This window comes from Podarcis tiliguerta (genome assembly GCF_965153285.1).
Source record: "Podarcis tiliguerta genome assembly, chromosome: 3".
NCBI classification, from domain to species: Eukaryota; Metazoa; Chordata; class Lepidosauria; order Squamata; family Lacertidae; genus Podarcis; species Podarcis tiliguerta.
The window spans coordinates 6,617,719-6,632,896 of record NC_139536.1 but is presented as its reverse complement, the minus strand read 5'-3'; the positions used below and the strand labels follow the sequence as shown (position 1 = coordinate 6,632,896).

At 49.0% G+C, this 15,178-nt stretch overlaps 2 protein-coding genes across 2 annotated transcripts in view; one reads left to right on the top strand and one right to left on the bottom strand.

The window, feature by feature from the left end:
• Nucleotides 1–15,178, bottom strand: part of BLK (BLK proto-oncogene, Src family tyrosine kinase) — an 819,573-nt gene that overhangs the window by 278,115 nt on the left and 526,280 nt on the right. The window lies entirely within an intron of this gene.
• Nucleotides 1–15,178, top strand: part of LOC310673733 (uncharacterized protein) — a gene marked incomplete at its 3' end in the record, with an annotated part of 95,105 nt that overhangs the window by 24,878 nt on the left and 55,049 nt on the right. The window contains exons 2-6 of the mRNA XM_083432324.1: nucleotides 4,731–4,844; nucleotides 5,174–5,263; nucleotides 5,815–5,931; nucleotides 13,236–13,352; nucleotides 14,169–14,285. Coding sequence (XP_083288450.1) covers nucleotides 4,731–4,844; nucleotides 5,174–5,263; nucleotides 5,815–5,931; nucleotides 13,236–13,352; nucleotides 14,169–14,285 — 555 coding nt within the window. The remainder of the gene's footprint in view (nucleotides 1–4,730; nucleotides 4,845–5,173; nucleotides 5,264–5,814; nucleotides 5,932–13,235; nucleotides 13,353–14,168; nucleotides 14,286–15,178) is intronic.

Below are 15,178 nucleotides of genomic sequence, written 5' to 3'. Positions count from 1 at the left end.
TTATGGGATAATGCACACAGTGACTTGAGATCTCGATCACACACAGTCTGTAGTCCGCTGGCAGTAGGAGTACAATATGGGCATGTCTTTCAGTTAACATCTTACATTAAAAACTTGACAGTAGCAAATTATCGAAGGCTTTTCACCAAAGCCAGACTAAACGTCTTTCCTTCTGCAGTGTTGGATGGCAGGTTGAGAGGAGTTCCCTACCAGGACAGACTTTGCTCGTGTGCTCAAGACATTGATTCCATAAAACATATTTTGTTGCACTGTGCAAAATATGAGCAAGCCAGGGCTGAACTGATATTACCCTTGCTGGTACCTTACCCGGGAAAATCAGAGGCTCACTATGTCATGTTCCTGATGGAAGACCGGACAAACGGTAGAACATTAGCAGTGGCAAAGTTTTTAATGGTGTTTGCAAGAACCAATGATCCCTATCTTTTGAACAAAATGCTTGTTTAACCTGGAGGTAGGCTGTATGAATTGTGCATTGCTTTGTAACGATTTGTTGGGTCTCTGGGCCATAATAAAGATTGATTTGACTTGCTATTGAAGTTAATGGACATGGCTGCATTAGGTTTATTTATTTCAATGGGTCTACTCTGAGTACGACTCAGAAATTTTTTTGAGGGGTGGGAATTTCTGTGAATGAGAGAAGAGACTCAGAGGGGTTCCAGGGTTTGGAGGGATGGGGAGGAAGTAAAGAACCAGGAAGGGCTATTGCTGCCAAGTGATCAAGATCCCAGGGTCAATCATCATCTGGGTCTTTCATTCTTTTCAACTTTCATTCATACACATTAATTCATAACTGTCAGGGACTGGGCAGAGGAGGAATGGTGGAGACCGCCACCCCACCTTGACCCTTCCAGGAGAGAAGGAGCTCAAAGAGCAAAGAGCTCAAAGACAGAGGGCAGGTAGCAGCACCTGTAGAAGTGATGAATGAGGACGTGGGAGAGATGGGGGCAGAGGGTGGAGATTCACTCAGGAAAACGCCATTATCCAAGAGGCTGGGTTCTGTAGCCTCTCTCTGTAATTACTGAATTATAAAAGGACGGTAAGAAACATTTCCTTGTGTTTGTACGTTCCTGGCAACTGGCTAGGGGCTGCTGGCAACAGCCTGACAATAACAAAACAACGTATAATCACAGATGCCAATCAAACTAAAATACAAGTAGAAAAAGATATCTAGAATTAAACACTAGGACCACATTTCCATACAAATTCCAAACACTAATAATAATAATAATAATAATAATAATAATATTGAAAGGTTCTGAGTAACAAGAATAGCTTTATACTCTCCTATGCCTTCTTACTTCAGCAACTTCTAAAAAGACTTCATTTCTTGGCAAAGGCATTTCCTTGTTGTCTGTCCTCTCTTATTCTCACCATGTATGGCCCAGATTTTAGTTATTCATTCCCTCATGGTTGTTGTTCTCATTTCTTCCCCGGATTTTGGAAGAGGGTTCTGGCAGCAGTTAAGAGGTGTTGCTGCTTCAATATGTTTCTGTATATGCTGGAAGCCACCCAGCGTGGCTCCTGCAACCCAGTAAGGTGAGTGGGGTCCAAATAACGAAATTATTATCGTTATTATTTTTATCATTATGATGTAATGGAACAATGGAGCAAAAAAGGAAGAGGACATGCAAGCCCAGCAGGTGGCTATCCCTGAAGCCTTTGGGGTGCAGCGGGACCTTGTGATGCACTCCAAAGGCTTCGGGTTCCTTTTGCTGAAGCCGGGAGAGCGAGACTGGCTTCAGCGGAGAGGGAGAGCTACACAGCGCCCCTTCCGCGAAGCGGAAGGAGAAATGGAAGGGGCACCTTTTCTCCTGCAGCTTTGCTGAAGGGGCACTAAGCAGAGAATTATTTTTTTCCTGTTCTCCCCCTACTATGGTCCAGTGCGTCCTATATTGCGAAAAATATGATAAATGGTGTTTCTGTGCACTGCTCTAGTTTGCCAGAAGCAGTTTTATTTTATTGATCAGAAATACATTGGAAATTATTATTGTTCCAGGTTTGCAGTTTTCAGGAGCCAATTTGTTCGGCTACTAGGCCATTGGAGATACAGTGGTACCTCTGGTTATATACTTAATTTGTTCCGGAGGTCCCTTCTTAACCTGCAACCGTTCTTAACCTGAGGTACCAATTTAGCTAATGGGGCCTCCTGCTGCCACCGCCTGAGATTTCTGTTCTCATCCTGAGGTAAAGTTCTTAACCCAAGTTACTATTTCCTTGTTAGCAGAGTCTGTAACCCGAAGCGTTTGTAACCTGAGGTGTTTGTAACCCAAGGTACCACTGTGGTTCCAAGCCGAAGACATTCCACCATTTCACCATTAAAACATCAAGATCCTTAGTGTCATTGTCGTCACAATCGCCCTCTTCAAAGAACTGCAGGCGTTCAGCTTCCGAACCCTTGACCGCCTTGGGCTCCTCAGTCTCAGTCTCAGCCTGCAATGCATTGTCCTAGGTTTCTATGCCTTTGCTGGAGATTTCCTATCATCACAACACTGCTGTTTCACTAAAGAGTGCCCTGCACAAACAAACAACTCCTCGCAGCGCTTGATTTATAGCAGAACACAACTACTTTATAATATGATCATGGAACCCCCCAAAATATAAAACAATGCAGCTGCATAAGAACCTGAATCAGGTCCAACATAGAATTATTAATGAGCCTTTACCATATGTACCTTAAGTATGTATAGAAACTCAATGAGAGGCCTGAGCTTGCTTTTGCTAGGTAATCTCACTTATACTAAGTCCAATTTGTGACAAACAAGCTCTCATCTCATCAACGCAAAGGAGCCTTTCTCTTTTCTGATTTTGATGCTATACTACACTGAAATATCTAAATGTTTCTTTCCCTGTACTTGAATCTCACAGCCACACAACCCATTCTGTCCTGACACACCATTCCTTTGAGAACCACTGATATAGATGTTAAATGGCAAAGGGGGCAGAATCTGTTGCTCACCTTGTGATCTACTGCAAGTGAAAGGTGGCAGGGAAATTTGAGTGTATCTGTTGGGCAGAGATAGCCTGCTTTTGAGCTCAGAAACCAACCTCACACATTTCTACAGTTCAGGCCTTACAAAGTGCAAGAACTTGAAACGGTCAACCCTGAATCTTACTCCCTTCTGGTCATTGGTTTTTGGGCCTCCCTGGTCCAGAGCCAGATTATTGGTCCAGCGCACCCTCAAGGATCTAGATCAAATAGAAATCCAAGTTTGTCGTTAAACTGCTTCAGGTGCTTAAACCTGTCCTCTAGGTGAGTATTGCAGCCTCTCCATTTGCAAGAACCCTAGACAGCCAGTGCAAGAGAAAAATCCTCCTACATCTTCCAGTCCCTAAAACCCACTGCTCCACACATCCATCAGAAGAAAAGAGCCATGCAGTTCTGCAGCAGCCATCCTAGATGATCCTTTCATGCAAGCAGTGAAGGAAAGATGGAGCTCCTAATGGACCGCTCCACCAGACTGTCTCTTAGGGAGAGATAGGAAGCAGGGCTCAAGGCTTCTGCTTTTGCCAGAGGCCAAGCTGAATCAGGCACCTCCTGGCCCTGAACTGGGCCAGTGGGCCATGATTGTCTAGAAACTGGTAAGGAGTTCATGTTTTTGTTTTCCTCTTCCCTTCCTGTCCTTTTTCGCTTATGTGCTATGTTTGGTTTTTTAGTTTTTTTGTTTTTAAATTGTACATAAGCCACTCTGGAAGCCTTTTGGCTGGAAAACATAGTAGGGAGAAGCATATAATGGGGGCAATGGATATAAAACAACATACATAACAAAAACAATCATGTTAAGCAAAATGCATCCAAAAAGGTGCAGCGGAGGAGGAAAGCAAACTGAAACATTTCTTTCTTGGTAGGTATGGAAACTGCAGTTGAACTGAACAGTCCAACCAAAAGAGGTTGCATCAAACTGCACTATGCCCAAACTGTTACCCAAAATTCCACTTCCTTTCTATCCAGGCGCCATGAAGTTGGGAGCAGCTTTTGTGAGATGAAGGGAAATCTGTTAATTGATATGGAAAGAGAACAGGATGAGAAATATTGTTCTGCAGATCAATCTTGGAATGGTCTGCAAGATGAATAAATTGCCTAGGGTGGGTTAAGAAAAAATGACCTGGATGGTTCAGAAGCTGACAGCTACAGGAAATACCTTCTTGCGGACACATTGGCAACACTACTGGGGAGATTGCAGAAAATACCACTCTCAGAGAGGGCACAAATGGCAAGGTATTTCTGAAGCTCAGAACAGCTGTAATTCTGATTGGCAGATGTTGAAAGCAAAGGGGAACCTTCAGTAGAATGGAATGAAGGCTGACTCAGACACCAGTTATGTGGGTCTGTGGGTGCATTATCTGCTATTTTTTCTCCCCTTCCATTAGCAACCTGTAAAATTTAGGTGGCAGCTGTGCTGAAAAGATCTCAGGAGCAGTAATCATCATCATAATGTTATGATTTATACACCACCCAAGTGGCTGGGTGCAGCTGAGTGTCAGCACCCTTACAAGGTTCCGGAATCAGCTGGAGTGTTTGCAGAGAAGGAGGACCGACCTGACCCTTGCTAATGTTGGCCAATGAAATAGTAGTTAGCAGGTTGAGAGGCAGCAGAAGCCTGTTAAATTTGGTCTTCCCATTAAATACGCAGGGTTCTGATTTGGGGAAAAAGTAGTTGTAACCCTTTTGCCCCCTTTAAACAAATTTATTTCCTTTCTCTTTTACACAGGGCAACTTGGATGTGAACTATCAGGAGGATCTTGCCAATTCCCAGCAACTACAAACTGCACCTATGGAGAAATTACAGGGGTCTTCTGTGGCAACAACGGAACCTGCTGCAGGGGTAAGTGATATCCATTGAGTTGTTTTCTTTTCACAAAAGAGATAAATATGCAGTAAATAAATATATATATATAAACAAAAAGGTAAAGGTAAAGGACCCCTGACAGTTAAGTCCAGTCGTGAACAACTCTGGGGTTGGGTGTTCAGCTCACTTTACTGGCTGAGGGAGCCCTTGTCTGTCTGCAGACAGTATTTCCAGATCATGTGGCCAGCATGACTAAGCTGCTTCTGGCAAAACCAGAGCAGCGCACAGAAACACTGTTTACCTTTCTGCTGCAGTAGTAGTACCTATTTATCAACTTGCACTTTGACATGCTTTTGAACTGCTAGGTGGGCAGGAGCTGGGACCAAGCAACGGGAGCTCAACCCATCATGGGGATTCGAACGACGACCTTCCGGAGGGCAAGCCCTGGAGGACCGGTAAGATCCCCCCCAAATCAACCATTCTATGTAACATCGATGATGTTGACCGGAGCATCAGTCAAATCAGGACTTCCCATGCCTGACAATCCAAATCTGTAAAACTCCACCATGAGGTCACCAGCTGGCCTCGGGTAAACCAGGCTTTCACTCTCAGCCTCGATCTCCCCATGGGTATTATGGGACATAATAATACTGTCTTGCTGTTACAGTAGGCTTTCAATATTTGTTTACTCATTGCATTTATATCCCACCTTTTTCTCCATGGAGGTCAAGGTGGTTTCTATGGCTCTTCCTAATTCAATCCTCACAACATCCCTGCGAGGCAGATTAGGCTCAGAGTGAGTGACTGGCCCAAGACCACCCAGGGAGCCACATGATGAGGCTAGATTTGAAGGCTGGTCTCCCATTTCCTTGTCTAGGAACTCAGGCTACCACCTTGAAAGTGCTCTTCCAATGCTCAAAACAAAATGTCCATGAAATTAATGTTTCTGTTTTGTACAAGAAGTCCTCTCAAATAATGACAATTTACTCCCCTCTCTTTTGCACAGATTTACCTCCATTCTGTAGAGTCTTCGGAGGATATTGCCAGGCCCCAAGGACTGTGAACTGTCCCTTTGGAGAGAATACATTGGTCTTCTGTGGCTCTAATGCACGCTGCTGTAGGAGTAAGTGATACCCATGAGTTGGTGGTCCCACTCACTTGTGAACGTTCATTCATTTTCAATCCTGATTTCCTGTTTCTTGTTTCACAGGAGGAAGCAGAAGCAGGGCTTTCCTTGTGCTAAAGGAAATAGTCACGGATAAGTTTATGGATCAGAGTAGCTGATGATACACACAGGGCATATTAACTCTATATTATGAAGCACAAATTTAGATTCAGTTCTGATGCAGCACTTCTAGGTTCTGCATCTTCTTTTAAGCATTAGGGCCTCAAGGTTTTCATCTGTCCACAGGGAATTTTGATACCGCGGATGTTCGTATGGGAGCAAACTTGCTATGGCTGCACTTGCTATGGGCATGAAAACTGGCAATTCTGATCTAACTCTCCAAAATTTTAAGTTAGTGCTCAGCAAATGAGTCAGTTGTCTGCTGCTGCTGAAAGAACGCAAGTGTGATTTGGCCACAAAGAGTACCGCTTAATCCTCACCAGACCTCACCTGAAGTGGAAGAATACACCATAAAATACAGTAGAATAGGAGCTAGAAACCTTATGGTCCCAAAGGACCTGAAGCAGGGGTGCATCCATCACCAAGGAATACTAGGAAGGCCAAGATGGTGATAGAAATTGCCGTATTTTAGAAATCTTTGAGAAATAAATAGTTTTCTCATCTCCAGCAACTGCAATCTGAGGATAATAATAATAATAATAATAATAATAATAATAATAATAATATATTATTTATACCCCGCCCATCTGGCTGGGTTTCCCCAGCCACTCTGGGCGGCTTCCAAAAGAATATTAAAATACTGTGATACATCAAACATTAAAAGCTTCCCTAAACAGGGCTGCCTTCAGATGTCTTCTAAAAGTCTGGTAGTTGTTGTTCTCTTTGACATCTGGTGGGAGGGCGTTCCACAGGGAGGGCGCCACTACCGAGAAGGCCCTCTGCCTGGTTCCCTGTAACTTGGCTTCTCGCAGTGAGGGAACCGCCAGAAGGCTCTCGGTGCTGGACCTCAGTGTCCGGGTAGAGCGATGGGGGTGGAGACGCTCCTTCAGGTATACTGGACCGAGGCCGTTTAGGGCTTTAAAGGTCAGCACCAACACTTTGAATTGTGCTCGGAAACGTACTGGGAGCCAATGTAGGTCTTTCAAGACCGGTGTTATATGGTCTCGGCGGCTGCTCCCAGTCACCAGTCTGGCCGCTGCATTCTGGATTAGTTGTAGTTTCCGGGTCACCTTCAAAGGTAGCCCCACGTAGAGCGCATTGCAGTAGTCCAAGCAGGAGATAACCAGAGCATGCACCACTCTGGCAAGGCAGTCCGCGGGCAGATAGGGTCTCAGCCTACGTACCAGATGGAGCTGGTACACAGCTGCCCTGGACACGGATTTAACCTGTGCCTCCATGGACAGCTGTGAGTCCAAAATGACTCCCAGGCTGCGCACCTGGTCCTTCAGGGGCACAGTTACCCCATTCAGGACCAGGGAATCCTCCACACCTGCCCGCCTCCTGTCCCCCAGAAATAGTACTTCTGTCTTGTCAGGATTCAATCTCAATCTGTTTGCCGCCATCCATCCTCCAACCGCCTCCAGACACTCACACAGGACCGTCACCGCCTTCACTGGTTCTGATTTGAAAGAGAGGTAGAGCTGGGTATCATCCGCATACTGATGAACACCCAGCCCAAACCTCCTGATGATCTCTCCCAGCGGCTGCATATAGATGTTAAAAAGCATGGGGGAGAGGACAGAACCCTGAGGCACCCCACAAGTGAGAGCCCAGGGGTCTGAACACTCATCCCCCACCACAACTTTCTGAACACGGCCCAGGAGGAAGGAGCGGAACCACTGTATGACAGTACCGCCAGCTCCCAGCCCCTCAAGACGGTCCAGAAGGATGTTATGGTCGATGGTATCAAACGCCGCTGAGAGATCCAGCAGAACTAGGAAACAGCTCTCACCTTTGTCCCTAGCCCGCCGGAGATCATCAACCAGTGCGACCAAGGCAGTTTCAGTCCCGTGATGAGGCCTGAATCCCGACTGGAAGGGATCCAAATGGTCCGCTTCTTCCAGGCGTGCCTGGAGTTGTTCAGCCACCACTCGCTCAATCACCTTGCCCAAGAATGGAAGATTTGAGACTGGGCGATAGTTGGCCATCGTGGCCGCATCTAAAGATGGTTTTTTAAGAAGCGGTTTAATAACCGCCTCTTTCAGCGGGTCTGGGAAGACTCCCTCACGGAGGGAAGCATTCACCACCCCACGAAGCCCATCGCCCAGCCCTTCCCAGCTAGCTTTTATAAGCCAGGATGGGCAAGGATCAAGGAGACAGGTGGTTGGTTTCACTCGTCCAAGCAGCCTGTCCACATCCTCGGAGGTAACAGATTGGAATTGATCCCACGCAATTTGACTAGACAGGACTCTAGCACTCTCCCGCCCCGGCCCTGCTCCCACAGTGGCATCGACCTCTTCCCGAATCTGAGCGACTTTATCTGCAAAAAACTTTGCAAAATCATTGCAGGAGATCATGTGGCCCATACTGGGCCCCGATGTAGCAGGTGGTTCCGCTAGATTGCGGACCACCTGAAAAAGTCTCCTGCTGCTGTTTTCTGCAGATGCAATAGAGGCGGTGAAGAAAGTCTTCTTCGCCGTCGCTACTGCCACTTGGTAGGCTCGACATTGAGCTCTAACCTGTGTCCGGTCAGCTTCAGAATGGGTCCTCCACCACCGGCGCTCTAGCCGTCTCAACAATTGTTTCATTGCCCTCAGATCCGTGGAAAACCACGGGGCTGTCCGGGCTCCATGCAATCGGAGACGGCGCTTCGGAGCCAAACAGTCAATAGCCCTGGTTAACTCCACATTCCAGCGGGCCACCAGGGAATCAGCTGAAAGGCCATCAACATGGGATAAAGCATCCCCTACCACTCTCTGGAAACCATTTGGATCCATTAAGTGGCGGGGGCGGACCATCCGAATCGGTCCCACCTCCCTGCAGAGGGGAAGGGTTGCGGAGAAGTCAAGTTGCACCAGGAAGTGATCTGACCATGGCACTTCTTTTGTTTCGCTTTTACTTAGTGTCAGATCACCAACATCCATTGAGATAAACACCAGGTCCAAGGCATGTCCGTGGCTATGGGTTGGGCCAAACTTATTCAGGGACAGCCCCATGGAGGCCATGCTTTCCACGAAGTCCCGAGCGGCCCCTTGTAAGGTCGTGTCGGCATGAATATTAAAATCCCCTAGGACAACCAAACTAGGTGTCTCCAGGAGGACATCCGCCACGACCTGAAGCAGCTCGGGCAGGGAATCCTTGGTGCAGCGGGGAGGTCGGTACACCAGAAGGAATCCTGTACTGCCCCTATTGCCCAACTTCCAGAACATGCACTCAGAAAACTGGGTCTTCCCAATAGGACGCCTGGTGCAAGCTAATGACTTCCTAAAAATCACTGCAACCCCCCCTCCCCGCCCACAAGGCCTGGGTTGCTGTGCGTACGAGAAACCTGGTGGACAAGCAGCGGCAAGAACAGGCCCATCTGCTTCATCCAACCAAGTCTCTGTTACACATGCCAGGTCAAATCCTCCATCCATGATCAAGTCATGGATTGCAGTGGTTTTATGAATCATTGACCTGGCATTGCACAGCAGCACCTTCAGGTCATGTGGGTATTCCTTGCTGATTCTAGTATCCGTCCAGTCAGGACCAGACCCGGAGGCAGGGATAGTCCTCAGACAACGACTAAACCTGCCTCCTCTGTAATGACAAGGTCTGGTCTTAGCGTAACTCCTCCTCCTACCCGTGATCACTGAGATCGGTTGTCCCAGCGCATCCCCCTCTGTGGAACATGCCCCAGCCATTTTGTTGGCTGGGACCCACTCCCTGGCAGCCCTGACCCCTCCCCTTAAGAACAAAATAAGACCTTAAAACAATAAAAACAAAAACAAAAGACCCCAGAAAACAAAAAAACAATACAAATAAAAAACTATAAAAATTACAAATCCGTTAAAAACAAACAAATTCCCAACTAAACATCCATCCCACCCCCATCCACGTCTCCGCATATACAAAAAATAAATAAAAAAATAAATTAAATAAAAAGAACAAGGAAAAATTTAAAACATTTTTAAAAAAGCTCTGCGCCACTCCGGAACCCCCTGGGCCTCAGCAGCAGTGACAGCAACTGTCCCTGTGAGGCCTGTCAGGCCCCGCCCCGGGCCAGATGGTGAGTGGCAGGAAGGAGCAGGGCCCTCAGACACTCACACAGGAGAGTCCTCCTGGGCAGCAGAGCGCAGCAGCAGTCCTTATGAGGCTTCAGGCCCCGCCCCGGGCCAGATGGTGAGTGGCAGGAAGGAGCAGGGCCCTCAGACACCCACACAGGAGAATCCTCCTGGGCAGCAGAGCGCAGCAGTCCCTGTGAGGCTTCAGGCCCCGCCCCGGGCCAGATGGTGAGTGGCAGGAAGGAGCAGGGCCCTCAGACACCCACACAGGAGAATCCTCCTGGGCAGCAGAGCGCAGCAGCAGTCCTTATGAGGCTTCAGGCCCCGCCCCGGGCCAGATGGTAAGTGGCAGGAAGGAGCAGGGCCTTCAGACACCCACACAGGAGAATCCTCCTGGGCAGCAGAGCGCAGCAGTCCCTGTGAGGCTTCAGGCCTCGCCCCGGGCCAGATGGTGAGTGGCAGGAAGGAGCAGGGCCCTCAGACACCCACACAGGAGAATCCTCCTGGGCAGCAGAGCGCAGCAGCAGTCCTTATGAGGCTTCAGGCCCCGCCCCGGGCCAGATGGTAAGTGGCAGGAAGGAGCAGGGCCTTCAGACACCCACACAGGAGAATCCTCCTGGGCAGCAGAGCGCAGCAGTCCCTGTGAGGCTTCAGGCCTCGCCCCGGGCCAGATGGTGAGTGGCAGGAAGGAGCAGGGCCCTCAGACACCCACACAGGAGAATCCTCCTGGGCAGCAGAGCGCAGCAGCAGTCCTTATGAGGCTTCAGGCCCCGCCCCAGGCCAGATGGTAAGTGGCAGGAAGGAGCAGGGCCTTCAGACACCCACACAGGAGAATCCTCCTGGGCAGCAGAGCGCAGCAGTCCCTGTGAGGCTTCAGGCCCCGCCCCGGGCCAGATGGTGAGTGGCAGGAAGGAGCAGGGCCCTCAGACACCCACACAGGAGAATCCTCCTGGGCAGCAGAGCGCAGCAGCAGTCCTTATGAGGCTTCAGGCCCCGCCCCGGGCCAGATGGTAAGTGGCAGGAAGGAGCAGGGCCTTCAGACACCCACACAGGAGAATCCTCCTGGGCAGCAGAGCGCAGCAGTCCCTGTGAGGCTTCAGGCCTCGCCCCGGGCCAGATGGTGAGTGGCAGGAAGGAGCAGGGCCCTCAGACACCCACACAGGAGAATCCTCCTGGGCAGCAGAGCGCAGCAGCAGTCCTTATGAGGCTTCAGGCCCCGCCCCGGGCCAGATGGTAAGTGGCAGGAAGGAGCAGGGCCTTCAGACACCCACACAGGAGAATCCTCCTGGGCAGCAGAGCGCAGCAGTCCCTGTGAGGCTTCAGGCCTCGCCCCGGGCCAGATGGTGAGTGGCAGGAAGGAGCAGGGCCCTCAGACACCCACACAGGAGAATCCTCCTGGGCAGCAGAGCGCAGCAGCAGTCCTTATGAGGCTTCAGGCCCCGCCCCAGGCCAGATGGTAAGTGGCAGGAAGGAGCAGGGCCTTCAGACACCCACACAGGAGAATCCTCCTGGGCAGCAGAGCGCAGCAGTCCCTGTGAGGCTTCAGGCCCCGCCCCGGGCCAGATGGTGAGTGGCAGGAAGGAGCAGGGCCCTCAGACACCCACACAGGAGAATCCTCCTGGGCAGCAGAGCGCAGCAGCAGTCCTTATGAGGCTTCAGGCCCCGCCCCGGGCCAGATGGTAAGTGGCAGGAAGGAGCAGGGCCTTCAGACACCCACACAGGAGAATCCTCCTGGGCAGCAGAGCGCAGCAGTCCCTGTGAGGCTTCAGGCCCCGCCCCGGGCCAGATGGTGAGTGGCAGGAAGGAGCAGGGCCCTCAGACACCCACACAGGAGAATCCTCCTGGGCAGCAGAGCGCAGCAGCAGTCCTTATGAGGCTTCAGGCCCCGCCCCGGGCCAGATGGTAAGTGGCAGGAAGGAGCAGGGCCTTCAGACACCCACACAGGAGAATCCTCCTGGGCAGCAGAGCGCAGCAGTCCCTGTGAGGCTTCAGGCCTCGCCCCGGGCCAGATGGTGAGTGGCAGGAAGGAGCAGGGCCCTCAGACACCCACACAGGAGAATCCTCCTGGGCAGCAGAGCGCAGCAGCAGTCCTTATGAGGCTTCAGGCCCCGCCCCGGGCCAGATGGTAAGTGGCAGGAAGGAGCAGGGCCTTCAGACACCCACACAGGAGAATCCTCCTGGGCAGCAGAGCGCAGCAGTCCCTGTGAGGCTTCAGGCCCCGCCCCGGGCCAGATGGTGAGTGGCAGGAAGGAGCAGGGCCCTCAGACACCCACACAGGAGAATCCTCCTGGGCAGCAGAGCGCAGCAGTCCTTATGAGGCTTCAGGCCCCGCCCCGGGCCAGATGGTAAGTGGCAGGAAGGAGCAGGGCCTTCAGACACCCACACAGGAGAATGAGAAATCATTTCATAGATCCATTCTTGTCTGTGGGCAGTTCTGAACCCAGATTTAAGAAGGCAAACTACTGATTTGAGTGTCTCCCAAGGCAGTTGAAATGTAAGCCTCCGAAAAATTGTTTTCATTTTGTTTTTGCAATAGAGAAAAAGACGCAGGAAATGAATGAATGAATGAATGAATGAGGTCCCTCCAAACTCGACCATACAGTGTAAAATTGATGATGTTGACCGGAGCATCAGTCAAATCAGGACTTCCCATGCCTGACGATGTAGTCCAGTGAGATTCCACCATGAGCTCCACAGCTGGCTTTTTAGCAAACCATGCTTTCACTCTGAGCCTCGATCTCTCCATCAGTATTATGGGACATAATAATACTGACTTGCTGTTACAGAAGGCTTTGAATATTTATTTACTCATTGCATTTATATCCCACCTTTTTCTCCATGGAGCTCAAGGTGCCTTCTGTGGTTCTTGATAATTAAATCCTCAAAACAACCCTGAGAGGCCCAAGGCCACTCTGTGAGCCTCATGATGAGGCTGGATTTGAAGGCTGGTCTCCCATTTCCTGGTCCAGGACCTTAGGCTCTCATACTTGGAAGTGCTATTCCAATACTCAAAACAAAACATCAGTCAAATGGATGTTTATGTTTTGCACAAGGAGTCCTCTCAAATAATGAAAATCTACTTCCCTCTCTTTTGCACAGATGAACCTACATTGTGTACAGTCTTGGGAGGATATTGCCAGGCCACAAGGACTGCGAACTGTACTTTTGGAGAGATTACAAACGTCTCCTGTGGCCCTAATGCACGCTGCTGTAGGAGTAAGTGATACCCATGATTGGTCCCACTCACATGTGAATGTTTGCTCATTTTTAATCCTGATTTCCTGATCTACACTCTACATCTTCACTGGAGGAAGCAGGGCTATGTTTGTGCTAAAGGAAATAATCACTGAACAGTTTGTGGATCAGAGTAGATGATAATACGCTCAGGGCATATTAATTCTATTTTTAGAAGTAAAAAGTTGGATGCAGCACTTCTAGGTGCATCTTCTTTTAAGCAACAAAGATTCCCACTTCATTCTGCACTCACCAGAACTCACCTGAAGTACAAAAATAATGTTGACCGGAGCATCAGTCAAATCAGGACTTCCCATGCCTGACAATCCAAGTCTGTGAGACTCCACCATGAGCTCACCAGCTGGCCTATGGATAACCACACTTTCACTCTCAGCCTCGATCTCCCCATCAGCATTATGGGACATAGTAATACTGACTTGCTGTTACAGAAGGGCATTGAATATTTATTTGTTTGTTTGTTTGTTGCATTTATGTCCCACCTTTCCCCCCATGGAGCTCAAGGTACCTTCTGTGGTTCTTCCTAATTTAATCCTCACAACAACTTTGCAAGGGTGATTAGGCTGAGATTGAGTGACTGTCCCAAGGCCACTCTGTAAGCCTCATGATGAGGCTGGATTTGAAGGCTGGTCTCCCATTTCCTAGTCCAGGACCTCAGGCTCTCATACTTGGAAGTGCTATTCCAATGCTCAAAACAAAACGCCCGTCAAATTAACGTTTCTGTATTGCACAAGATGTTCTCTCAAATGATGAAAATCAACTTCCCTCTCTTTTGCACAGATGAACCTCCATTGTGTACACTCTTGGGAGGATTTTGCCAGGCCCCAAGGACTGCGAACTGTACCTATGAAGAGATTGCAAACGTCTCCTGTGGCCCTAATGCACGCTGCTGTAGGAGTAAGTGATACCCATGAGTTGGTCTCACTCACATGTGAATGTTTGCTCATTTTTAATCCTGTTTTGCTGATCTACACTCTGGATCTTCACTGGAGGAAGCAGAAGCAGGGCTTTGTTTGTGCTAAAGGGCATAGTGGTCAATCACTTTATAAATCAGGACATATTAACCCTATTTTTAGATGTCTAAATTTGGATTCAGTTTTGATGCAGCACTTCTAGGTTCTGCATCTTCTTTTAGGCATTAGAGCCTCAAGGTTTTCCTCTGTGCACACGGAATTTTGATACCACAGATATTTCGTATGGGTGCAAACTGTGCAAGCTTCACTTCCCATGGGCAGTAAAAACTGGTGGCTCTTATCTAACTTTCCAAAATGTTAAGGCAACACTCAGTAAATGAGGATGAAGCGGCCGTCTGCTGCTGCTGAAAGAACGCATATGTGATTTGGCAACAAAGAGTCCCAATTCATTCTGCACTCACCAGACCTCAGCTGAAGTACCAAAGTACATCACAATATCCAGCAGAACTGGAGCTAGAAACCTCATGGTCCCTAAGGACCTGAACCAGGGGAGGAATTCTTGAATGCCAACAAGGTGATAGTTACAGGTAGGTAGCCTTGTTGGTCTGCCGTAGTCAAAAGAAAATAAAAAAAAATCCTTCCAGTAGCACCTAAGAGACCAACTAAGTTTCTTATTGGTATGAGCTTTTGTGTGCATGCACACTTCCTCAGATACACACAATGGTGATACAGTGGTACCTCAGGTTAAATACTTAATTCATTCCGGAGGTCCGTTTTTAACCTGAAACTGTTCTTAACCTGAAGCACCACTTTAGCTAATGGGGCCTCCCACTGCTATCGTGCAGCCGGAGCATGATTTCTGTTCTCATCCTGAAG